The sequence below is a fragment of the Amblyraja radiata genome, chromosome 4 (genome assembly GCF_010909765.2).
Source record: "Amblyraja radiata isolate CabotCenter1 chromosome 4, sAmbRad1.1.pri, whole genome shotgun sequence".
In the NCBI taxonomy this organism is placed as follows: Eukaryota; Metazoa; Chordata; class Chondrichthyes; order Rajiformes; family Rajidae; genus Amblyraja; species Amblyraja radiata.
The window spans coordinates 55,787-82,977 of record NC_045959.1 but is presented as its reverse complement, the minus strand read 5'-3'; the positions used below and the strand labels follow the sequence as shown (position 1 = coordinate 82,977).

The window sequence follows — 27,191 nt, the reverse complement described above, 5'->3', positions numbered from 1 at the left end:
CGTGGTTTTTCAGGCGAGTGCCTTGAAGGTCGCAGGCAGTCCGCTGAAAAGTCGCCAAAGTGGGACAGGCCCTTAATGGATAGGCCATTTAGGACTGAGATGAGGAAAAACCTTTTCACCCAGAGAGTTGTGAATCTGTGGAATTCTTTACCACAGAAGGCAGTGGAGGCCAATTCACTGGACATTTTCAAGAAAGTTAGATATAGCCCTACGGGCTAATGGAATCAAGGGACATGTGGAGAAAGCAGGAATGGGGTGGTAATCATTTTCCAGTGTTCTATAGATCAGGATCAGTTGTTCTATAGACTAGGGATCAGTTCCTGTGGATTGGAGGGTAGCTAATGTTATCCCACTTTTTAAGAAAGGCGGGAGAGAGAAAACAGGGAAATATAGACCAGTTAGCCTGACATCGGTGGTGGGGGAAGATGCTGGAATCAATTATAAAGATGAAATAGCGGCACATTTGGATAGCAGTACAGGGTCAGTATGAGTCAGCATGGATTTACGATTGGGAAATCATGCTTGACTAATTTTCTGGAATTTTTTGAGGATGTAACTAGGAAAATGGACAAGGGAGAGCCAGTGGATGAAGCCATTATTATCTAAATGGTGTCAAGTTGGGAAAAGGGGTAGTACAACAGGCTCTGGGGGTCCTTGTTCACCAGTAACTGAAAGTATGCATGCAGGTAGAGCAGGCAGTGAAGAAAGCGAATGGCATGTTGGCCTTCATAACAAGAGTTGAATATAGGAGCAAATAGCTTCTTCTGCAGTTGCATGGATCCCTAGTGAGACCACACCTGGAGTATTGTGTGCAGTTTTGGTCCCCTAATTTGAGGAAGGACATTCTTGCTATTGAGGGAGTGCAGGTTAATTCCCGGGATGGCGGTACTGTCTTATGGTGATAGAATGGAGCGGCTGGGCTTGTGTACTATGGAATTTGGAAGGATGAGAGGAAATCTTATTGTACCATGTAAGATTATTAAAGGTTTGGATCCACTAGAGGCAGGAAACATGTTCCCGATGTTGGGGGAGTCCAGAACCGGGGGCCACAGTTTAAGAATAAGGGGTAAGCCATTTAGAACGGAGACGAGGAAACACTCTTTCACACAGAGAGTTGTGAGTCTGTGGAATTCACTGCCTCAGAGGGCAGTGGAGGCAGGTTCTCTGGATGTTTTCAAGAGAGAGCTAGATAGGGCTCTTAAAGATAGTGGAGTCAGGGGATATGGCAAGAAGGCAGGAATGGAGTACTGATTGGGGATGATCAGCCATGATCATATTGAATGACGGTGCTGGCTGGTAGGGCCGAATGGCCTGCTCCTGCACCTATTTACTAAGTTTCTATGCAGAAGCTTTTCACTCTACATCTCTCCCGCAACTCTCAGTCTGAGGAAGGGTCTCAACCTCAAATCATCACCCATTGCTTTTCTCCAGAGATACCGTCCGTCCCGCTGAGTTACTACAGTATTTTGTAGCCTGGCCCCCTCCCCCTCCCCCTCCCCCTCCCCCTCCCCCTCCCCCTCCCCCTCCCCCTCCCCCTCCCCCTCCCCCTCCCCCTCCCCCTCCCCCTCCCCCTCCCCCTCCCCCTCCCCCTCCCCCTCCCGTTTGCAGCCTCTGCAGCTGCTGTGATTATTTCCTCCCCCCCCACGTGGTGCAGGAGCCGCGGGGGCGGGGCCGGCAGCGCCATGGCAATGGGGGGCTCCGATTGGCGGAGAACGCTGTCTGTCCGAGGGGCGGGGCTACGGATTGACCTAAAAGACGCGATCCCCCCCCCCCCCCTGCGGCGGGGACGCGGCTGTGATTGGTTGACTCAAGGAGGGGGCGGAACCTTGTCGTTTATGACGTGGGCCGGGGAGGCGGGACTCTCTCCCATTGGTCGCTGGCGCTGCCCGTCAGTGGAGGGAGCGGCACCTGGTCGCTGGTCACGTGAGGCGGCGGGACGGATGGATGGAGGGAGGAGGCCACGCGCAGCAAAGCAGCGCCGCGAGCTCAGGTGGGAATAACCAAAGATCTTATAGCGGAGCTCTGCTATAAGATCTTTGGGAATAACCACCGTCAGTCGTCAGCCGCCGCTCGGCCCCGCGTCCTGTCACTACCCCCTCCCCCCCTCCCCTCCTCCCCCCCTCCCCCCTCCCTCCTCCCCCCTCCTCCCTTCCTTCCCTCCCGATGACGATCCTGCGGCCCGCGACTCCTGGAGCCGGAGCCCGAGGTGAGTGAGGTGAGCGGGCGCGCAGGGAGGGAGGGAGGGAGGTTGGTCTGGGCCAAAGATCCTATAGCGGAGCAGGATCGGCCGCTACTGCGACACGCAATGGGCTGACGCTGTAGGATCCTGGGTCCATTCTAGTAACCGGAACCTTCCCGATCCGACTCGCAGTGTAATCAACGTTGCGGGGGAACAGTTTGTGTGTGTATGTGATTATAGGGTTAGATTAATCATTGTGTTAGTTCTTTTTAAAGAATAAAATGTTTATAAATTTTGACTGGTAACTTTCTTTTTTAATGTTTCTTAAATAATTTATTTTTAAATGGCTCATATGCTGTGTTTGAGTTGATTTGTATTACACTTGCACTCTGTAATTTATTCATCTAATCACACACTTCACAGCTGCAGTATTTGGGAAAATAATAGCAATATGAAGATTCCAGTTGCTCTAGCCCTGGAATGTTACTTTAATGTTTTTGTGTCTATGGAGTTGTTTCTCAACAATAACATGGATCTGGTCTTCCCAATAGCCAGAGAGTGGAATGAGATCTGTCTGTAAATGGTGGGGTTATCTAAATTAAGTATTTCACAAAATTTGTTTAAGCAAGATTTACAAATGATGTATAACTTAAGGATGGTTTTATTCAGCGAGCATACAACTGATTCGATTGTGCTGGAAAGAACACACATACATGAATGTGATATAGATGTACATAATAATATAACACACACTTTTACATTTCTTCCGATTTTTATATCCAATGATGAACTTTATTTCAGACTAGACAAGGGACAACATTAAATAAAAAACATTGTAAACCTCCCCGCAACTTCACTTTGGTGCCTCGGCCGTGCTGATCCAGGCTAGACTCCCCGCACGCTGTGGAAGGAACATCTTTTCGCTTTTATAACACTGAATCTTTTTCACACTGAATATCTGATAACGACACATTAGCAGCATATGGCACCAAATATTGCACCAACCCACTCAATTTTAAATAATTCATAATAGACTCATGGTTAACACTTTATTTCTGACATGCATAGTAAGATTTACATAATTTGCATAGATTTACATATGTCTAACATAATTCACATTATTCTGTGCACGAGATACACAGGGTTGCAGTGATCAGCATATCAGCTAACCAGTGAAAGTGATGTACAATTCAACGTATGTAACACAATGATAGCCCCACCCCTGCTTACACCAAAGAGCAAACGTCCAACGTAGATACAATAATAAATAAATCGCCATTTGCATTGTTTTGCGCAGCTAACAAATCACAATTTCACACAATGTACATAAGATGGCAGTTATTTGACAAATACTCTGCAGTTCAGTGTAGGAGATCATGTCAGCGAGTATTCTGGACACACTGTCGACATCTGAAATTACAGAAAATATGCAGTCAATATGTTCTTATTCTGCATTAAATAACAGAGAGATAGAAAGAAAATGCTCTTGGGAAGATTTTTACAAGGATGTTGCCATGAGGCAACTTGTACTCCTGCACCTATTCCAGCACTATCTAAATGGCGTCAAGTTGGCAAAAGGGGTAGTACAACAGGATCTGGGGTTTGTTGTACATCAGTCTATGAAAGTAAGCATGCAGGTAATGGAGCAGCTGGGCTTGTACACTCTGGAGTTTAGAAACATAGAAAATAGGTGCAGGAGTAGGCCATTCGGTCCTTCGAGCCTGCACCGCCATTCAATATGATCATGGCTGACCATCCAACTCAGTATCCTGTACCTGCCTTCTCACCATACCCCCTGATCCCTTTAGCCACAAGGGCCACATCTAACTCCCTCTTAAATATAGCCAATGAACTGGACCCAACTACCTTCAGTGGCAGAGAGTTCCAGAGATTCACCACTCTCTGTGTGAAAAATGTTTTTCTCATCTCGGTCCTAAAGGATTTCCCATTTATCCTTAAATTGTGACCCCTTGTCCTGAACTTCCCCAACATCGGGAACAATCTTCCTGCATCTAACCTGTCCAACCCCTTAAGAATTTTGTACGTTTCTATAAGAAGGATGAGGGGATCTTATTAAAACATATAAGATTGTTAAGGCTTGCACACGCTAGAGGCAGGAAACATGTTCCTGATGTTGGGGGAGTCCAGAAACAGGGGCTACAGTTTAAGAATAAGGAGTAAGACATTTAGAACGGAGACGAGGAAACACTTTTTCTCACAGTGGTGAGTCTGGAATTCTCTGCACCAAAGGGCAGTGGAGGCAGGTTCTCTGGATGCTTTCAAGAGATCTAGATAGGGCTCTTAAAATTAGCGGAGTCAGGGGATATGGGGAGAAGGCAGGAACGGGGTACTGATTGTCGATGATTAGCCATGCTGGCTCGAAGGGCCGAATGGCCTACTCCTGCACCTATTGTCTATTGAGGCCTCGACTGTACCTGAGACAAAGGAGAGCACTCAGCTCTAAGATCTGAACTATAGTGAGAGTTCGGGCAGACTTAATAAAATTCTCAGTACAAAACAGAGTCAATATGTTCATATTCTGCATTAAATAACACGGTGGTAGAAAGAAAATGCTCTTGAGGGGAAGATTTTTACAAGGATGTTGCCATACGGACTCGACTATCTGAGCTCAAATATCTGAACTACAGTGAGAGATTGAACAGACTAAATAAAATTTTCAATATGCCACAGAATAATAAATGTTTTCTTACCTTTCCTCCTTAACGGGGAACCCGGAGAAAGACGTTGGGTCGCCTACATTGCCGATTGGAGCAACTTACAGCAGAGCAGAATGCAGGACTAGTAGATGTGGACACCGCCATGGACAAAGAGAAGATTCTTTAGATTCCAGAGCGGAGGCGGAAGCAAAGATCCGATCTTTGGCCGGAAACAAGATGGCGGAGGCTGGTTGCTAAAATGGGCCCTATAATCGCCCATGAATCTGCCCATGACCATACTACGTGTTTTGCGTAGGAGTAGGCCATTTTGCTCCGCTATAAGATCTTTGGTCTGGGCGCCCTCTGGTCCTCCGACTGTAGCGTCACCTGGCGGCGGGAGGCCGCGGTGCAAGGATACAAGGATGGGGTTAAAGGGAAAGAGATTACAGGAAAAGTTAAGAAAAACACCAGAATTAAAGGGGCAGAAAGCTGAGGAAGGGATACGAGGGTATGGCCAAGTGAAATAGGAATGAATGTGAAAGGTAAGGAGTAATGGGTATATCTCCTATCGAAAAGACAGACAGGTGGGCAGAGGGGGTGGGGAATGATGGTGAATGAAATTCAGTCCCTTGCAAGGGGTGACATTGAAATGTGGAGTCAGTATGGATAGAACTAAGGAATTGTAAGGGTATAAAGACCCTAATGGCGGGCAGTGACTAGTGGGGTACCGCAAGGCTCAGTGCCTGGAAAGTGATTGGTTAAAACAAATGTAGGTCCCTCGCAGTCAGAAACAGGTGGGTTGATCATGGGGAACAAGGATATGGCGGACCAATTGAATAACTACTTTGGTTCCGTCTTCACTAAGGAAGAAATAAATAATCTGCCGGAAATAGCAGGGGTCAAAGGAGTTGGAGGAATTGAGTGAAATCCAGGTTAGTCGGGAAGTGGTGTTGGGTAAATTGAATGGATTAAAGGCCGATAAATCCCCAGGGCCAGATAGGCTGCATCCCAGAGCACTTAAGGAAGTAGCTCCAGAAATAGTGGATGCATTAGTAATAATCTTTCAAAACTCTTTAGATTCTGGAGTAGTTCCTGAGGATTGGTGGGTAGCAAACGTAACCCCACTTTTTAAGAAGGGAGGGAGAGAGAAAACGGGGAATTACAGACCAGTTAGTCTAACATCGGTAGTGGGGAAACTGCTAGAGTCAGTTATTAAAGATGGGATAGCAGCACATTTGGAAAGTGGTGAAATCATTGGACAAAGTCAGCATGGATTTACGAAAGGTAAATCATGTCTGACGAATCTTATAGACGTTTTCGAGGATGTAACTGGTAGCATGGATAGGGGAGAACCAGTGGATGTGGTGTATCTGGACTTCCAGAAGGCTTTCGACAAGGTCCCACATAAGAGATTAGTATACAAACTTAAAGCACACGGCATTGGGGGTTCAGTATTGATGTGCTGCTACACGGGTGGTTTTAAACTGAATAAGGGGGGTGGGGTGTCGAATGGGATAGTGGAGGATGGAGTTAAAGGGAAAGGGTTTCTTAAATGTGTGAGCGTAGAGACAGAGGGGTGTAAAATGAGGGTAGAAGCAATAGGTAGCAAGGTAAAAAGTAAAAGTGGCAGGCCGGAAAATCCAGGGCAAAAATAAAAAAGGGTCACTTTTCAACATAATTGTATAAGGGGTAAGAGTGTTGTAAAAACAAGCCTGAATGCTTTGTGTCTCAATGCAAGGAGCATTCGTAATAAGGTGGATGAGTTGAATGTGCAGATAGCTATTAATGACTATGATATAGTTGGGATCACGGAGACATGGCTCCAGGGTGACCAAGACTGGGAGCTGAACATCCAGGGATATTCAATATTCAGGAGGGATAGAGAGAAAGGAAAAGGAGGTGGGGTAGCGTTGCTGATTAGAGAGGAGATTAATGCAATGGAAAGGAAGGACGTTAGTTTGCAGGATGAGGAATCGGTATGGGTAGAGCTGCGAAACACTAAGGGGCAGAAAACGCTGGTGGGTGTTGTGTACAGGCCACCTAACAGTAGTAGTGATGTTGGAGATGGTATCAAACAGGAAATTAGAAATGCGTGCGACAAAGGCAAAACCGTTATAATGGGTGACTTCAATCTACATATAGATTGGGTGAATCAAATTGGCAGGGGTGCTGAGGAAGAGGATTTTTTGGAATGTGTGCGGGATAGTTATCTAAATCAACATGTAGAGGAACCAACGAGAGAGCAGGCTATTTTAGACTGGGTATTGAGTAATGAGGAAGGGTTAGTTAGCAGTCTTGTACGTGCCCCCTTGGGCAAGAGTGACCATAATATGGTTGAGTTCTTCATTAGGATGGAGAGTGACATTGTTAATTCAGAAACAATGGTTCTGAACTTAACGAAAGGTAACTTTGAGGGTATGAGACGTGAATTGGCCAAGATTCACTGGCAATTAATTCTAAAAGGGTTGACGGTGGATATGCAATGGAAGACATTTAAAGACTGCATGGATGAACTACAAAAATTGTTCATCCCAGTTTGGCAAAAGAATAAATCAGGGAAGGTAGTGCATCCGTGGATAACAAGGGAAATCAGGGATAGTATCAAAGCGAAGGATGATGCGTACAAATTAGCCAGAAAAAGCAGCATACCGGAGGACTGGGAGAAATTTAGAGACCAGCAGAGGAGGACAAAGGGCTTAATTAGGAAAGGAAAAATAGATTATGAAAGGAAACTGGCAGGGAACATAAAAACTGACTGCAAAAGTTTTTATAGATATGTGAAAAGAAAGAGATTAGTTAAAACAAATGTAGGTCCCTTGCAGTCAGAAACAGGTGAGTTGATCATGGGGAACAAGGATATGGCGGACCAATTGAATAACTACTTTGGTTCCGTCTTCACTAAGGAAGACATAAATAATCTGCCGGAAATAGCAGGGGACCGCTGGTCAAAGGAGTTGGAGGAATTGAGTGGAATCCAGGTTAGCCGGGAAGTGGTGTTGGGTAAATTGAATGGATTAAAGGCCGATAAATCCCCAGGGCCAGATAGGCTGCATCCCAGAGTACTTAAGGAAGTATCTCCAGAAATAGTGGATGCATTAGTAATAATCTTTCAAAACTCTTTAGATTCTGGAGTAGTTCCTGAGGATTGGCGGGTAGCAAACGTAACCCCACTTTTTAAGAAGGGAGGGAGAGAGAAAACGGGGAATTACAGACCAGTTAGTCTAACATCGGTAGTGGGGAAACTGCTAGAGTCCGTTATTAAAGATGGGATAGCAGCACATTTGGTAAGTGGTGAAATCATTGGACAAAGTCAGCATGGATTTACAAAAGGTAAATCATGTCTGACGAATCTTATAGAATTTTTCGAGGATGTAACTAGTAGCGTGGATAGGGGAGAACCAGTGGATGTGGTGTATCTGGACTTCCAGAATGCTTTCGACAAGGTCCCACATAAGAGATTAATACACAAACTTAAAGCACATGGCATTGGGGGTTCAGTATTGATGTGAATAGAGAACTGGCTGGCAAACAGGAAGCAAAGAGTAGGAGTAAACGGGTCCTTTTCACAATGGCAGGCAGTGACTAGTGGGGTACCGCAAGGCTCAGTGCTGGGACCCCAGCTATTTACAATATATATTAATGATCTGGATGAGGGAATTGAAGGCAATATCTCCAAGTTTGCGGATGACACTAAGCTGGGGGGCAGTGTTAGCTGTGAGGAGGATGCTAGGAGACTGCAAGGTGACTTGGATAGGCTGGGTGAGTGGGCAAATGTTTGGCAGATGCAGTATAATGTGGATAAATGTGAGGTTATCCATTTTGGTGGCAATAACAGGAAAGCAGACTTATCTAAATGGTGGCCGACTAGGAAAAGGGGAGATGCAGCGAGACCTGGGTGTCATGGTACACCAGTCATTGAAAGTGGGCATGCAGGTGCAGCAGGCAGTGAAGAAAGCGAATGGTATGTTAGCTTTCATAGCAAAAGGATTTGAGTATAGGAGCAGGGAGGTTCTACTGCAGTTGTACAGGGTCTTGGTGAGACCACACCTGGAGTATTGCGTACAGTTTTGGTCTCCAAATCTGAGGAAGGACATTATTGCCATAGAGGGAGTGCAGAGAAGGTTCACCAGACTGATTCCTGGGATGTCAGGACTGTCTTATGAAGAAAGACTGGATAGACTTGGTTTATACTCTCTAGAATTTAGGAGATTGAGAGGGGATCTTATAGAAACTTACAAAATTCTTAAGGGGTTGGACAGGCTAGATGCAGGAAGATTGCTCCCGATGTTGGGGAAGTCCAGGACAAGGGGTCACAGCTTAAGGATAAGGGGGAAATCCTTTAAAACCGAGATGAGAAGAACTTTTTTCACACAGAGAGTGGTGAATCTCTGGAACTCTCTGCCACAGAGGGTAGTCGAGGCCAGTTCATTGGCTATATTTAAGAGGGAGTTAGATGTGGCCCTTGTGGCTAAGGGGATCAGAGGGTATGGAGAGAAGGCAGGTACGGGATACTGAGTTGGATGATCAGCCATGATCATATTGAATGGCAGTGCAGGCTCGAAGGGCCGAATGGCCTACTCCTGCACCTAATTTCTATGTTTCTATGTGGATAGAGAACTGGCTGGCTGGCAGGAAGCAAAGAGTAGGAGAAAACGGGTCCTTTTCACAATGGCGGGCAGTGAGTAGTGGAGCACCGCAAGGCTCAGTGCTGGGACCCCAGCTATTTACAATATATATTAATGATCTGGATGAGGAAAGTGAAGGCAATATCTCCAGGTTTGCGGATGACACTAAGCTGGGGGGCAGTGTTAGCTGTGAGGAGGATGCTAGGAGACTGCAAGGTGACTTGGATAGGCTGGGTGAGTGGTCAAATGTTTGGCAGATGCAGTATAATGTGGATAAATGTGAGGTTATCCATTTTGGTGGCAAAAACAGGAAAGCAGATTATTATCTAAATGGTGGCCGATTAGGAAAAGGGGAGATGCAGCGAGACCTGGGTGTCATGGTACACCAGTCATTGAAAGTAGGCATGCAGGTGCAGCAGGCAGTGAAGAAAGCGAATGGTATGTTAGCTTTCATAGCAAAAGGATTTGAGTATAGGAGCAGGGAGGTTCTACTGCAGTTGTACAGGGTCTTGGCGAGACCACACCTGGAGTATTGCGTACAGTTTTGGTCTCCAAATCTGAGGAAGGACATTATTGCCATAGAGGGAGTGCAGAGAAGGTTCACCAGACTGATTCCTGGGATGTCAGGACTGTCGTATGAAGAAAGGCTGGATAGACTTAGTTTATACTCTAGAATTTAGGAGATTGAGAGGGGATCATAGAAACTTACAAAATTCTTAAGGGGTTGGACAGGCTAGATGCAGGAAGATTGTTCCCGATGTTGGGGAAGTATAGGACAAGGGGTCACAGTTTGAGGATAGAGGGGAAATCCTTTAGTACCGAGATGAGAAAACATTTTTCACACAGAGAGTGGTGAATCTCTGGAACTCTCTGCCACAGAAGGTAGTTGAGGCCAGTTCATTGGCTATATTTAAGAGGGAGTTAGATGTGGCCCTTGTGGCTAAAGGGATCAGAGGGTATGGAGAGAAGGCAGGTACGGGATACTGAGTTGGATGATCAGCCATGATCATATTGAATGGCGGTGCAGGCTCGAAGGACCGAATGGCCTACTCCTGCATCTAATTTCTATGTTTCTATGTAACCTACAGGCCCCCAAACAGTAGCCTGGACATAGGGCGCGTTGAATCGGGAGTTAAAATTGGCATGTAGTAAAAATAATGCTGTGGTTGTTGTGAGAGATTTCAACATGCAGGTAGACTGGGAAAATCAGGTTGGTCCTGGACTACAAGAAAGGGACTTTGTCAAGTGCCTTTGTGATGGATTCTTAGAACAGCTTGTATTGGAGCCGACCAGGGAGAAGGCAATTCTGGATTTAGTGTTGTGTAATGAACCGGATTTGATAAAGGACCTTGAGGTTAATGAGCCATTAGGAGGTAGTGACCATAACATGGTCAGGTTGAATCTACAATTGGAGAGGGACAAGAGTAGATCGGAGGTGTCAGTATTACAGTTGAATATAGGGGACTATGGGGCCATGAGGGAGGAGCTGGCTAAAGTTTACTGGAAAGATACACCAGCAGGGATGACAGTGGAACAACAATGGCAGGTATTTCTGGGAATAATACAGAAGGTGCAGGATCAGTTCATTCCTAGGAGGAAGAAAGATTCCAAGGGGAGTAAGGGGCGACCATGGCTAACGACATTTTGTTCAGACCGTAAGGTCTGAATGACAAATAAAGGATCTAATCTAATCTAATCTAACAAGGGAAGTCAGGGACAGTATAAAAATTAAAGTGAAGATGTACAACGTAGGGTTTCGACCCAAAACGTTGCCAATCTCCTTCGCTCCATAGATGCTGCTGCACCCGCTGAGTTTCTCCAGCATTTTTGTGTACCTACAATGTAGCAAAGATGAGCGGGAAACAAGAGGATTGGGCAATGTTAAAAGAGCAACGGAAAATAACTAAATAGGCAATACGGGAAGAAAATATGAGGTACGAAGGTAAGCTAACTAAGAATATAAAGCAGGATAGTAAAAGCTTCTTTAGGTATGTGAAGAGGAAAATATTGGTTAAGACAAATGTGGGTCCATTGAAGACAGAAATAGTTGAATTTATTATGGGGAACAAAGAAATGGCAGATGAGTTGAACAGGTACTTTGGATCTGTCTTCACTAAGAAAAACACAAACAATCTCCCAGATATACTAGTAGCCAGAGGATCTGGGGTGACAGAGGAACTGAAGGAAATTCACATTAGGCAGGAAATGGTGTTGGCTAGACTGATGGGACTGAAGGCTGATAAATCCCCAGTGCCTGATGGTCTACATCCCAGGGTACTTAAGGAAGTGGCTCTAGAAATCGTGGTGATCATTTTCCAATGTTCTATAGATTCGGGATCAGTTCCTGTGGATTGGAGGGTAGCTAACGTTATCCCACTTTTTAAGAAAGGAGGGAGAGTGGAAACGGAATTATAGACCAGTTAGCCTGACATCAGTGGTGGGGAAGTTGCTGGAGTCAATTATAAAAGATGAATTAGCAGCACATTTGGATAGCAGTGACAGGATGGATTTAGACAATAGGTGCAGGAGTAGGCCCTTCGACCCTTCGAGCCAGCACTGCCATTCAATGTAATCATGGCTGATCATCCCCAATCAGTACCCCATTCTTGCCTTCTTCCCATATCCCCTGACTCTGCTATTTTTAAGAGCCCTATCTAGCTCTCTCTTGAAAGCATCCAGAGAACCTGCCTCCACCGCCCTTTGAGGCAGAGAATTCCACAGACTCACAACTCTCTGTGAGAAAACGTTTCCTCAACTCCGTTCTAAATGGCTTGCTCCTTATTCTTAAACTGTGGCCCCTGGTTATGGACTCCCCCAACATCAGGAACATGTTTCCTGCCTCTAACGTGTCCAAACCCATAACAACTTGTATGTTTCAATGAGATACCCTCTCATCCTTCTGAACTCCAGAGTGTACAAGCCCAGCTACTCCATTCTCTCAGAATATGACAGTCCCGCCATCCCGGGAATTAATCTTGTAAACCTACGCTGCACTCCCTCAATAGCAAGAATGCCTTTCCTCAAATTAGGGGACCAAAACTGCACGCAATACTCCAGGTGTGGTCTCACTAGGGCTCTGTACAACTGCAGAAGGACCTCTTTGTTCCTATATTCCATTCCTCTTGTTATAACGGCCAACATGCCATTTGCTTTCTTCACTGCCTGCTGTACCTGCATGCTTACTTTCATTGACTGATGAATAAGGACCCCCAGATCCCATTGTACTTCCCCTTTTCCCAACTTGATGCCATTTAGATAGTAATCTGCCTTCCTGTGTTTGCTACCAAAGTGGATAACCTCACATTTATCCGCATTAAACTTCATCTGCCATGCATCTGTCCACTCCCCCAACCTGTCCAAGTCACCCTGCATTCTATATAACCATATAACAATTACAGCACGGAAACAGGCCACTTCGGCCCTTCTAGTCCGTGCCGAACACTTATTCTCACCTAGTCCCATCTACCTGCACTCGGACCATAACCTCCATTCCTTTCCCATCCATATACCCATCCAATTTATTTTTAAATGATAAAATCGAACCTGCCTTCACCACTTCCACTGGAAGCTCATTCCACACAGCTACCACTCTGCGTAAAGAAGTTCCCCCTCATGTTACCCCTAAATTTCTGTCCCTTAATTCTCAAATCATGTCCTCTTGTTTGAAACTTCCCTACTCTCAATGGAAAAAGCTTATCCACGTCAACTCTGTCTATCCCTCTCATCATTTTAAAGACCTATCAAGTCCCCCCTTAACCTTCTGTGCTCCAAAGAATAAAGACCTAACTTGTTCAACCTTTCTCTGTAACTTAGGTGCTGAAACCCAGGCAACATTCTAGTAAATCCTCTGTATTCGCTCCTATTTTGTTGACATCTTTCCTATAATTTGGCGACCAAAATTGTACACCATACTCCAGAATTGGCCTCACCAATGCCTTGTACAATTTTAACATTACATCCCAACTTCTATACTCAATGCTTTGATTTATAAAGGCCAGCACACCAAAAGCTTTCTTTACCACCCTATCTACATGAGATTCCGCCTTCAGGGAACTATGCACAGTTATTCCTAGATCCCTCTGTTCAACTGCATTCCTCAATTTGCTACCATTTACCATGTACGTCCTATTTTGATTTGTCCCGCCAAGATGTAGCACCTCACACTTATCAGTATTAAACTCCATCTGCCATCTTTCAGCCCACTCTTCCAAATGGCCTAAATCTCTCTGTTGACTTTGAAAATCTACTTCATTATCCACAACCCCACCTATCTTAGTATTGTCTGCATACTTACTAATCCAATTTACCACACCATCATCCAGATCATTGATGTATATGACAAACAACAGTGGACCCAACACAGATCCCTGAGGCACCCCACTAGTCACCGGCCTCCAACCTGGCAAACAGCCATCCACCATTACTCTCTGGCATCTCCCATTCAGCCACTGGTGAATCCATCTTGCGACTCCACCACTAATACCCAACAATTGAACCTTCTTAACCAACCTTCCATGTGGAACCTTGTCAAAGGCCTTACTGAAGTCCATATAGACAACATCCACCACTTTACCCTCATCAATTTCCCAAGTAACCTCTTCAAAAAATTCAAGAAGATTAGCCAAACATAACCTTCTAGGCACAAATCCATGTTGACTGTTCCTAATCAGACCCTGTTTATCCAGATGCATATATATATTATCTCTAAGTATCCTTTCCATTAATTTGCCCACCACTGACATCAAACTAACAGGTCTATAATTGCTAGGTTTACTCTTAGAACCCTTTTTTAAACAATGGAACAACATGCGCAGTACGCCAATCCTCCGGCACTATTCCTGTTTCTTTTTTCTTTTTTTTTAATTTTATTTTTATTAGAAGCTATGTACAGTCGTATAAACCATGGTATATAACATAACACATTTTGTGTACAACTTCTTGTTTTAAATTTAACGATATAAAAACATCGACGCAAGGAAAGAAGAAGAGATTAAGGAAAGTAGTGATGTGTAGGCACCAAAAGTTAACAATTGGTAATATGTGGATAGATAGAGAGAAAGAGCCCATAGAGATGTAGAAATAAAGAGAAGCCCAGAAAGGAAGAGCAAAAAAAAGAAATATATAAAAATTAAAAAAAGGAGAAAAGAAGAGAAAAAGAAAGGAAGAGAGACAACAGAACAGAAAAGAAAAGGGATATACCTACTTCATGTCTTTCCACACCCCACACCTAGTTCTGAAACGGTTCATTACCAGAGTTATGTTACACCATACTATACTTGTAATAAAACGATGAAAGGAGACCATATCTTTAAGAATTGTTCGGATTTTCTTGCTAGAACGAATCTCATATCTTCAAGATGTAACATTTCAGACATGTTTGTGATCCGCATTTTAAGCGTTGGGGTCAGTGCATTTTTCCAAAATTTGAGTATACGCTTTTTTTAACGTCATCAAACCATAGTTAAGGAAATATTTTTCAAATGAAGTTAGCTCAGAGTAGGCTTCCATTGTTCCAAAAATAATCAATTATGTGTTGGGGTCCAATTTCATTTTAAATAGTTTTGAGAAGATTTCAAATATTTATTTCCAAAATGTATGGAGTTTTATACAAGATACGAAGGAGTGTGCTGTGGTTGCTTCGTGAGATAGATATTTATCACAGATGGGGGAGACATTTGGAAACATTTTATTCAGTTTGGTTTTCGAGTAATATAGTCTATGTAAGATTTTAAATTGGTTTAGGATGTGTCTAACATTAATCGAGCATTTATGTACATACTAGACTAAGTGGGACCTGTTGGGTCCCAGCATCACACGGGAGGGCTGGTCACCAACGCAATATTCCACCTCTCCACCAATTCCAATATTGCTCGCCATTGGAGGGGGGGGGGGGGGGGGGGAGAGCGGCTTTCTGTTGCGCTAGTATGGGTTTTTAAAAAGGTGAGGCAAACAATTGGACAGCAGCCACCCAACAACCAAAATTCATATTGTGAAGACAAACGTTTTTTAAAAAGGCGAGGCAAGCAATTGGGCAGCAGCCACCTGACAACCAAAATTCATATTGTGAACACAAACTTTTTAAAAAAGGCGAGGCAAACAATTGGGCAGCAGCCACCTGAAAACCAAAATTCACTTTGTGAACACAAACGTTTTTTAAAAAGGCGAGGCAAACAATTGGGTAGCAGCCACCTGACAACCAAAATTAATTTTGTGAACACAAACTGTTTTTAAAAAGGTGAGGCAAACAATTGGGCAGCAGCCACCTGACAACCAAAATTAATTTTCTGAACACAAACTTTAAATAAAAAGGCAAACAATTTGGCAGCAGCCACATCGAGGGGACTCACCGTGGAGTCGAAGTGCGTTCAGTGTTATTCACAGCTCAGACAGCCATGACCCTCTCGCTTCCTGGGTCTGGCAGAGACTGAGTGAGGCACGACACTGCCGGGTTTTATAGTCCCTCCCTTCCCCCCTGCCGCCAGCGGGAGCAGCAGAGAGAATGGGCATTTTAAAAAAAAACATTAATATCTCTCTGATTTTTTATCGATGGGAAAAACCCTCCAGTCCCGGAAGGCGGAGGGGGGTTCTGAGCGAGGTGGCCAAAAACAACGGCCGTAGGTGACGGCGTTCTCGCGGAAATCGCAGCACAGTGGGCCAAAAGTGGTCAAGATCAGACTTTAGTAATATAGATAGCAAATATTTATCCCATCTGTCTTTAGAAATTTTCATAGATGGTTCTTGTTCCCACTCTTATAACATCTGACGAAGGTATCTCTATATTTAGAATAATATTATACAAGTATGATATTAAATGATTTACTTCCGCCTTTCTATTCATGTCTTCATCTAGTAGATCTGACGTCAGAGTTTGGTATTCTTGTGTATGTTTTTTCAGGTAATCTCGAATTTGCAGTCATCTAATATATTGATTACTTTGCAAATTGTATTTAAGTTGTAATTCTTGGAATGATAAAAGGTTTCCCATTTCATACATATCTCCAAACGTTTTAATTCCTATTCTTTCCCAGTGAGTAAACGTTTTGTTGATAACAGATGGTTTAAACGACGGATTATTAGCTTTAGGCAAGAGAAGCGATAGGTTTCTTAATTTGAGAGTAAATTTAATTTCTCTCCAAATTCGTATTGTGCTATGGATAATCAGATTTCTCTTGTATATTGTATTATTCAGTTTTATTGGGGAGAGAAGGATCGCTCCTATGTTAAAACTGCAGTTGTACAGGGTATTGGTGTGACCACATCTGGAGTATTGCGTACAGTTTTGGTCTCCAAATCTGAGGAAATACATTCTTGCCATAGAGGGAGTACAGAGAAGGTTCACCAGACTGATTCCTGGGATGTCAGGTCTTTCATATGAAAAAAGACTGGATAGACTCGGCTTGTACTCGCTAGAATTTAGATGATTGAGGGGGGATCTTATAGAAACTTACAAAATTCTTAAGGGGTTGGACAGTATAGATGCAGGAAGATTATTCCTGATGTTGGGGAAGTCCAGGACAAGGGGTCACAGTTTAAGGATATAGGGGAAATCCTTTAGGACCGAGATGAGAAAAACATTTTTCACACAGAGAGTGGTGAATCTCTGGAACTCTCTGCCACAGAAGGTAGTTGAGGCCAGTTCATTGGCTATATTTAAGAGGGAGTTAGATGTGGCCCTTGTGGCTGAAGGGATCAGGGTGGTATGGAGAGAAGGCAGGTACAGGATACTGAGTTGGATGATCAGCCATGATCATATTGAATGGTGGTGCAGGCTCGAAGGGCCGAATAGCCTACTCCTGCACCTATTTTCTATGTTTCTAAAAGGAGAACAATCCTCTCTCTCCATTACTATCCATTCTGCCTGTTGTGTTGGGTTGTCCAACCAGTGAATTACATTTTTGATATTCACTGCCCAATAGAAATACAAAAAATAGGGTGTGAAAGTCCACCGGATTCTTTGGGTTTGCATAGATGTCGTCTTTGGATTCTATGGGATATATAAAATTTGTAATTTGTGAATCAAGTTTAAAAAAAAATTTAAATTTAGGTAGGTATATTGGTATTGATTGAAATAAGTACAGAATTTGTGGAAGAAAAATCATTTTTATGCCATTTATTCTGCCTATTAAAGACATCGGAAGTGTTTTCCAAAATTGGGTCAGAGCGTGTAATTTGGTAAGTAAAGGCAAATAATTTGCATTAAATAAAGAGTTGTACTTTCTAGTAATTTGAATACCCAGATATTTAAATTTTTCAGTGGCAATTTTAAAAGGTGTGTCGGCTCTTGAGGTTTTATCGTCATTATTTCGCTTTTTTTCCAGTTTATTTTATATACTGAGAATGAACCGAATTCCTCTATTAAGTTTAATAAGTTTGGTAATCTAATTTGCGAATTTGTAATGTATAATACTACATAATCTGCGTATAATGATATTTTATTATTAGAGTGTTTAGTGTTATAACCGTGGATATTCGGATGCATTTTTATATTTTCTGCTTGGGGCTCTATCACCAGAGCAAATAGCAGGGTGATAAAGCACAACCCTGTCTATTGCCCCTAGATAGTTGAAATTTCGGAGACAGTATGATATTAGTTAATATTCTAGCCGTAGGCTTGTCATATAATAATTTTATCCATGAGATAAAATTCTCTCCCATTTGAAATTTTTGCAATACTTTAAAGAGGTATTCCCATTCCACTTGGTCGAATGCTTTTTCTGCATCCAATGAAATAATTGATAAATCTTCTATTTTATGGGAATGTGTTAAACTGAGTTCTTCTGTCAATCTAAAGTCAACTTGACTCAAACACTTGTTGCTGTTGAAATCAATTCTTTATTCAGCTGAGACAAGTCTCTTGAACCTTCCAACACAGAGTTGATGCTCTGGGGCGGGTCCAGAGAGGAGTAACTTTGATACAAACTCATGGCATTTATATAAGTATTAGACATTTCAGACAGAGGGTATGACAAGCTAGTAACCAATCATCTGAGTCATTATGGTGATTTACAACATCAGTCACATGATCCCCCTACTTTGGCCTCTTTACAGCCTTCGTTTGCCTGTGGTATAACTTTGCTTATTTTATTTCAACACAGCAAAACCACAGTCGGCCCAATTATCAAAGACCATTCCTCAAAATATAAAATACATATATATAATACAATAATGACACAAGTCATACACACTTGCCATACCAAGAAGAAAGATATTTCTATAAATCTAAACAATTTCTATAAGTCTAAAGTTTACCTTCCTACTAAGACAATACATTTCATAATTTGTTTTACTACAATTTCACAGTTTGAAATACTTTTACCTAGGTCTTAAAAGCATTAATTATATAAGTGCTGAATTAAAGTTTCTAAGCTCAAAACGTCCATTGCCCATCCAAGCATACATGGTCGTAAATCTGTCAACTTAGTTAATAAGTGTTTGGTTCCAGGATACAGCTTCATTCTTAACTTACAGCCTCATCTTTTCCTGCTATCTCTGGGAGCTGTATTTCCAATCTCTCTACAAGGCCTTTTACAAATATTATAAATTACCTTCTTCTCCAAGCAACTACTCCTCTTCACATACATCCTAATTCAACATAGCCAAGGCTAACTACACGGCCTATTATCTCTCAGCCCTGAACTATATCTCAAACTCAGCACAAACCTCCCAACTTAAGAATGTCCATAAACAAAAGAGCAAGCGACCTCTGGCCTAAGAAGAGGCCCCTATTCAGTTATTCATTCTCCAACACAATCATACCAAATACAATTTCCTCCAGTGCTATAATTGCCTCAAATCAATAAACTCAGCTAAGCAGGTTCAGGTTCAGGCCTCCATGTTTTGATTCATCTTTGCCGGTGTGTACGTGTCTGTTTGCACTTTATTTCGGTTCAGGAAAACCTTAAGCTTTTCTTTCTCAAATTACCTAGCTAATTTATATAAAAGTCACTATCCGAGCAGTTCTATTTATATAATATTTCCTCATTCCCTCAAATGCATTATATTAAAAAGACGTCTCAGATTATTGAATGAGTGTCTCATGGGTATAAATCCAGTTTGATCCGGATTTATTAATTTACTAACATATTTGCTTAATCTTCTTGCTAAAGTTTTCGCTAGTATTTTCTGATCTGTATTTAACAGTGCAATAGCTCTATATGAACCAGGATCTTCTAAATGTTTATCCTTTTTAGGTATAAATGTAATAGTTGATTCCGCTAATGTTTCTGGTAATGTCTGTTCTTTGAACGCGTATGTGTAAAGTTTGTGTGAACGTGGTGAGATTATTTCACAAAATCTTTTATAGAATTCATTACTAAATCCATCCGGTCCTGGTGTTTTACCATTCTTCAATGAGTTTATTGTCTCTTCTATTTCTTTAATTGAAACTTGAGCTCCTAATTCCTCTTGTTCCTGCAAATTGAGTTTTGGGAGGTTGCAGTTATCCAAATAATTTGTGAGTTTAATGCTGTCTGTTGATGTTTTGGATGTATATAACTTTTGATAAAATTGAGTGAATCTTTTATCAATATCTTTAGGTGACATTATCAATTCCTCTTTATCTGATTTAATTTTTGGAATCGTATGATCCTTTTCCCGTTTTTTCAATTGTCGTGCCAAGAGTTTATGTGGTTTATTCCCGAATTCGAAGTTTTCCTGTTTTGTGATTTGAAATAGTCTGATAACTCTTGCGGATAAAATTCTGTTCAGTTTAAATTTCAGTATTGTTATCTTATTGTGTTTGTCTATAGTTGGGTCTTTCGCATTGTCTAAATCCAATTGTCTAATTTGTTCTAATTGCAATTGTTCAGTCTTATCCTTTTTATTTTGAAAAGCTTGATATGAAATTATCGATCCTCTAATAAATGCATTAAACGATTCCCATAGTAAAGAGGGTGATATACCTGGGGTATCATTAGTCTCAAAGAAAAATTCCATCTGTTGTTTTAGACATGTACAACCCTGCGGGTTGTTTAAAATTTGAGGGTTGAACCTCCAGAACGATTTTTTATTGGGCATCTAGTTAAAAAAAAAAAGTTAACCGTGATCCGAGATTATACTATTGTGGTATTTAGGATTGGTTGTAAATGGAATTCGTGTCCACTAGGAAATAATCAATGCTTAAGTAGGTTTTATGTACCATTGAGTAGATGGAATATTCCCTTCCAGCTGGGTTTGCAATCTTCCATACGTCTGTTATATTTGTGTTTTTGATGTATGTATTTAAAAGTTCATTGGATTTTGATTTTATATGTAGCCTCTTTTGTTGTGCTGATTTATCCAGATAATGATCCAGGACGCAATTGAAGTCTCCCCCGATTATCACATTTTGAACTTCCGTCGATGTTTTGTGAACTTGCGTCGATGTTAATTCACATTAAGCGCCGCTCCCCTGAACGAATATTATAGGAAGGAAGAAGGGTCAGTTCGAGACCAGATGGTATATAGAGAAACATCAAACATATAGATCTACTTAAGTCTTCCAATAAACATATATTTACTATATAATGAAAGTTATAGTATTAAACTTCACGATCATAACCCAGTGTCTTAAAATAATAACTTGCTGGTTGGAAGGGGTTAACCAAAATTACACTCTTAACTGTTGGCCAATTGCCAGTTGTTCAAATCGCTTCCCTTCCCGCTAATTTAATTCTTAGGTTATATTAAACGTAACGAGGATTTACATTCCCAAATCGGTTACACATGTTTTAGTATATTAGTATGGTATTAACATATACCAATGTATTTAACACACCATCAGTGATCCACAAATTCATTGATAAATTAAGATAAACCCCCCCTCTCCGGAGGAGTGAATCCTTGTTCGGTTATACTAATTCATTTTAGATTGATATAACTAGGTTAGTTCAGTTATTTATGTGTTAGTATACGATCATGAAAGTTTTTTTTTTGTAAATTGTTACTTTCAACTCCCTTTAATTTAATTTTTTTCATGTTCCGCGACTCCCTTTTGTTTTTGAGTCTTTCATTCAAAGAGCGAGTTCGACCTTGGGTTAACATTCCAGAGTAGATAAAGTGTCTAGACTGCCTCGTGTAGTATTCCGCCATCTTAACGAGGTATATAGTTTCAGTTATTTAAGAAGTCATATTTTTCTCAGGTTCCCCTCTCCCGATATTTATGACAAAACAACCTCCTGATAGCCGTGTTGTTTTACTTATCCATTGATTCTCCTTTGTTAGTTCTTGTGCATATTTGTATGCTTCTTCTGGATCAATAAAGACACGTTCTGAATTCTTATAAGTAATCCTCATTTTTGCAGGGTACATTATACCAAATCTTAGGTCCTTAATTCCTTTCAGGATCAGTCTTGTCTTTGTAAACAGGTCACGTTTCTTAGCCACTTCTGCTGGGTAATCTCTGAAAAATCTAACAATTTCATCTTCAAACATCAGATTCGTTCCGTGTAGAATTTTTTTCATAATGTCTTCCAGAACAGAAATGTCGTGAAATTTCACTATGATCTGTCTTGGCCTCGATTGAGCTCTTTGAACCCGGTGTGCAACATCTATTTTCGGTTTATCAGGCAGCTTGAATACTTTTTTAAGTAAGTTGGCAGTGAATTCCCAGGAATCCATTCCGGTCTCCTTTCCCTCTCTCACTCCAACTATCCTTTTGATCTGGCTTCCAAATCCAGGCATTTATCAGTCATTTTGGCCAGTTGCCCCGAGACACTCTCTTGGTCTTTTCTCATTCTCTTCATTTCTTCAGACATTTCATTCATCGCAGTTTCCATTTCTTTCATAGCATTGCTGTATGTTTTCGTGGTATGGAGAACATGTTCCAGCTTTTCGTTGCAGTCCCACCCGTCCGATTTCTGCACTTAAATCGGTCTCAACCTCCTCAATACGTTTCCTCAGAGTACCGATTTCGTCAATGATTTCTCGATTCCCAAGTTTCATATTTTTACTCAGGCTTGTATCCAGTGCAGAAATCTCCTCATGTAGCATATCAGCAAAGTCTTTCATTACCGAAGCTTTTATAGATTGTTCCATTGCTTTTTCCTTTGTAGCCATTTCAGTAGCTAATCTTTGAGCTTCAGTTTCTTCTTCATAACTTTCTGATGTTGTTTGTAGAGTTTTACCCAGCTCTTTAACACGTTGTCTTGTATGTGGTCTTGTAGTAGGTCTATGGGGAAGATTCCTCTTTTGCATTTAAAAGTACCGTTATTCCCCATTATTTAGCAGCAATTTCTGATGACGTCACTTACGCGACGGCAGGCATCTCCGGTAAGTATTTTTGGATCGGTCCCGTCTTCCAGCACGTCTTTTTTAACGATTTAGTGCATTAGCGAGAGCGGAGCTGAATGCTGCGCCTCTCATGATGCCACCGGACACCATTCCCGTTTCTAATGACATTTGAAATATTTCTGTCGTAGCCCCTGCTATTTCTACACTAACTTCCCTCAATGTCCTAGGGAGTATCCTGTCAGGACCTGGAGACTTATCCGCTTTTATATTATTCAAAAGTGTCAGTTCTCATAGCATCCTCCTCACAGTTCACGTTGCCACCCAGCTTTGTGTCATCTGCAAATTTGCTAATGTTACTTTGAATCCCTTCATCATTGACGTATATTGTAAATAGCTGCGGTCCCAGCACCGAGCCTTGCGGTACCCCACTAGTCACTGCCTGCCATTCAGAAAGGGACCCATTAATCCCTACTCTTTGTTTCCTGCCTGCCAACTAATTCTCTATCCATGTCAGCACTCTACCCCCAATACCATGTGCCCTAATTTTGCCCACTAATCTCCTATGTGGGACCTTATCAAACGCTTTCTGAAAGCCCAGGTGCACGACATCCACTGGCTCTCCCTTGTCCATTTTCCTAGTTACATCTAAAGTCCATCTTCCTAGTTACATCAGAGGCAGGAAACATGTTCCCGATGTTGGGGGAGTCCAGAACCAGGGGCCACAGTTTAAGAATAAGGAGTAAGCCATTTAGAACGGAAACGGGGAAACACTTTTTCTCACAGAGAGGGATGAGTCTGTGGAATTCTCTGCCTCAGAGGGCAGTTGAGCGGGATCCCTGGATGCTTTACAGAGAGAGCTAAATAGGGCTATTAATAATAGCGGAGTCAGGGGATGTGGGGAGAAGGCAGGAACGGGGTACTGATTGGGGATGATCAGCCATGATCACATTGAATGGGGGTGCCGGCTCAAAGGGCTGAATGGAATACTCCTGCACCTATTGTCTATTGTCTATCTTTAAAAAATTCCAGAAGATTAGTCAAACATGATTTCCCCTTCGTAAATCCATGTTGACTCGGACCGATCCTTTTATAATTGACCAGCATCTTCCCCACCACCGATGTTAGGCTAACTGGTCTATAATTCCTTGTTTCTCTCTCCCGCCTTTCTTAAAAAGTGGGATAACATTAGCTACCCTCCAATCCACAGGAACTGATCCTGAGTCTATAGAACATTGCAACATTATCACCAATGCATCCACGATTTCTAGAGCCTTCAGTCCCATCAGTCTATCCAACACCATTTCCTGCCTAATGTGGATTTCCTTCAGTTCCTTCATCACCCCAGATCCTCTGGCCACTACTATATCAGGAAGATTTGCGAAGGGAAAATCATGTTTGATTAATCTGGATTTTTTTGAGGAAGTAACTAGGAAAATGGACAAGGGAGAGCCGGTGGATGAAGTGTACCTGGACAAACTCAGCAGGACAGGCAACATCTCTGGAGAGAAGAAATGGTGACGTTTCAGGTCGAGGCTGAAGAGGGTCTCGACCTGAAATGTTACCTATTCCTTCCAGCATTTTGTGTCTACGTGAACAGTGCCTATCCATGCTGTGGTGTGCCAACAGGCTGGAGGAGTGGCCAAAGGCCTTGCCACAGAGTGGGTATGTGAAGGGGCGATGGCCGGTGTGAACTCGCCGGTGCTCCAGCAGGTGGTCATGGCGGGTGAAGCCCTTATTACAGGACGGGCAGGGGATGGGACGCTCACCGCTGTGGGTACACCGGTGCTGCCACAGGCTGGACATGCGGGTGAAACCCTTGCCACACTGAGCGCACACAAAGGGTCTCTCTCCGGTGTGTACCCGCCATGGCAAAGCGCTCTCCACACACCGGAGCTGGGGAAGGGACGGTCGCCGGTGTGAACCCGCTGGTGGGGCAGCAGATAGGTGGAGCGAGTGAAGCCGTTGCCGCACTGGGCGCAGGTGTAGGGGCGCTCGCCGGTGTGGAATGCGCTGGTGCTCCTGCAGGCTGGTGGAGAGGGTGAAGCACTTGCCACAGTTGCTACAGGTGAATGGCCGCTCCCCGGTGTGCGTGACGACTTGAAGCCTTTTCCGCAGTTCGGAGCAGGTGAAGGGCCGCTCACCGCTGTGCACCTGCCGGTGATACAGCAGCCTCGACAACCGGGTAAAGCTCTTGCTGCAGGAGGAGCAGTCATAGGGCTTCTCGCTCGTGTGAACCCGCCGGTGGGACTCCAGCTCGCTCAGGTGCTGCCAGGCCTTGCCACACACGTCGCACTCATAACGCTTCTCCTTGTGCCCTGTCATGTGGTCCTCCACCGAATCTCAGCCCCTCGAAGCTCAGCCCGCACACCGAGCTGATGGGGTGGGGGGGGGGGGGCTCACCGGCACCCTTGCGGCCCTCAATGGCCACTCACATTCCCGTCTCCCCATCCACAGCAACTGCTCCAAAACCCTGCAGGAGGGGAACACAGAGGGTCAACAAGCTGGCAAACAGGACATTACTAGTGCGTGAAAGAGGGGTGAGTGGGGGGGGCGCTGCACAGTGGCCTCCCGCTGCCAGGGTGGCACTGCACTTGGAGGACCAGAGACGCTGCAGCATGGTTGCAGTGTCTCTGGTTCATTGGTTGATACGTAACCCCGCCCCTCGGGCAGACACCGCTCTCCGCCAATCGGAGCAGCACATTGCCATGATGCGGTCGGCTCTACACCACGTGAGGGGATCGTGCAAGCTCCACACAGTCAGCGTCGGTCATTCTTCTCGGAAGCAGGCCCTTTGGCCCTTTTCGTCCGTGCTACCCCGGACTTTCTGCAACACAATCTTGCACTGCTCTGCACTGGATATTGCATTTGTTGCGTTTGTCATCACCGTATGTACACTGTTTGCTCTAGTGGCCGCATGTGAACGGGTGATTTTTTTCCCCCTCACTCCATCCCCTCCTCCCTCACCTCCCCATGATCCCCTCACCCGCTTCCCCACCAAGCACTAATTTGATCTTGTGTCAGACGATGGAGCTCGCTGTTGGCTTCTGTCATCGTCCAACATGTTGACAGAATTGTCACCCGATGCGTCACAGAGTGCATTGCATTGTCGCTTCCAGGGATCGCCACGAGGAGGCTTCTGTCCTGATCCCCAAACACTAGTAATGTTCACGTGTTAGTAATGTCTTGTTTGCCATCTTTTTGACCCTCTGTGTTCCCCTTTTACAGGGTTTAGGAGCTGTTGCTGGGGACAGAGAGACGGGGACGTGAGCAGCCATTGAGGGTGGCTAGGGTGAACACCCCCCCCCCCCCCCCCCCCATCTGCTCGGTGTGCGGGCTGAGCTTTGAGGGGCTGAGCTTCGATGGAGGACCACATGACGGGGCACAACAAGGAGAAGCATTATGAGTGCGATGTGTGTGGCAAGGCCTGGCAGTGCCCGAACGAGCTGGAGATCCACCGGTGGGTTCACACGGGAGAACGCCCCTTTGACAGCTCCGACTGCAGCAAGCTCTTCAAGACGGCAAAGGACCTGAAGTCGCACCGGCAGGTGCACACTGGCGAGAAGCCCTATGGCTGCTTCACCTGTGGCAAGAGCTTTGCACGGTTATCGGGGCTGCTGTATCACCGGCGGGTGCACAGCAGTGAGCGGCCCTTCACCTGCTCCGACTGCGGCAAAGGCTACAAGTGGTCCACGGACCTGAAGAGGCACAGGCGCCTGCACACCGGGGAGCGCCCCTTCACCTGCAGCGACTGCGGCAAGGGCTTCACCCACTCCAACCACCTGCTGCTGCACCAGCGCAGCCACACCGACGAGCGCCCCTTCACCTGCGCCCATTGCGGCAAAGGCTACACCCAGTCCAGCCACCTGCTGCAGCACCAGCGCACCCACACCGACGAGCGCCCCTTCTCTTGCGCCCAGTGCAGTAAAAGCTACACCCAGTCCAGCCACCTGCTGCAGCACCAGCGCACCCACAGCGGGGAGCGCCCCTTCACCTGCAGCGACTGCGGCAAGGGCTTCACCCAGTCCTGCAACCTGCTGTCCCACCAGCGCACCCACACCGGCGAGCGCCCCTTCATCTGCACCCAGTGCGGCAAAGGCTTCACCCACTGCAGCACCCTGCTGATGCACCAGCACACCCACACCGATGAGAAGCCCTTTGGCTGCTCCGACTGCGGCAAAGGCTTCAAGTCATTAAAGTACCTGAAGATACACAGGCACGTGCACACCGGGGAGCGGCCCTTCACCTGTAGCGACTGCGGCAAGGGCTTCACCCGCTCCACCAGGCTGCTGCAGCACAAACGCACCCACACCACCGAACGCCCACACACCTGTGCCCAGTGCGGTAAGGGCTTCACCAGCTCCACCAAGCTGCTGTCCCACCAGCGGGTGCACGCCGGCGACAGTCCCGTCCCGAGCCCGGTGTGTGGAGAGCGCTTTGCCATGGTCTCCCACGCCCTGTCTCACTAGCGTGTGCACACCAGTGGCCAGCCCTACGACTGCCCGTACGGCGGTGAGACAGCAC

At 44.3% G+C, this 27,191-nt stretch overlaps 1 protein-coding gene across 3 annotated transcripts; it reads left to right on the top strand.

The window, feature by feature from the left end:
- The first annotated feature begins 1,913 nt into the window (after positions 1 to 1,913).
- On the top strand, positions 1,914 to 27,191 carry LOC116971780 (gastrula zinc finger protein XlCGF8.2DB-like). 3 transcript variants are annotated; one of them, XM_033018887.1, is made up of 3 exons: positions 1,914 to 1,990; positions 25,896 to 26,345; positions 26,514 to 27,191. In XM_033018887.1, the coding sequence occupies exons 2-3, from the start codon at positions 26,030 to 26,032 to the stop codon at positions 27,134 to 27,136; spliced, it is 939 nt and encodes a 312-aa protein (XP_032874778.1). In that variant the 5' UTR covers positions 1,914 to 1,990; positions 25,896 to 26,029; the 3' UTR covers positions 27,137 to 27,191. The 3 variants fall into 3 exon arrangements, with proteins under 3 accessions (XP_032874778.1, XP_032874777.1, XP_032874776.1); XM_033018886.1 differs by having other exon boundaries at positions 1,920 to 1,990; positions 25,896 to 26,429; positions 26,514 to 27,151; XM_033018885.1 differs by having other exon boundaries at positions 1,930 to 1,990; positions 25,896 to 27,151.

What these genes read in the sequence shown, in the direction of transcription:
- LOC116971780 (XM_033018885.1), top strand. Translation starts at nt 26,030, where the DNA reads ATGGAGGACCACATGACGGGGCACAACAAGGAGAAGCATTATGAGTGC.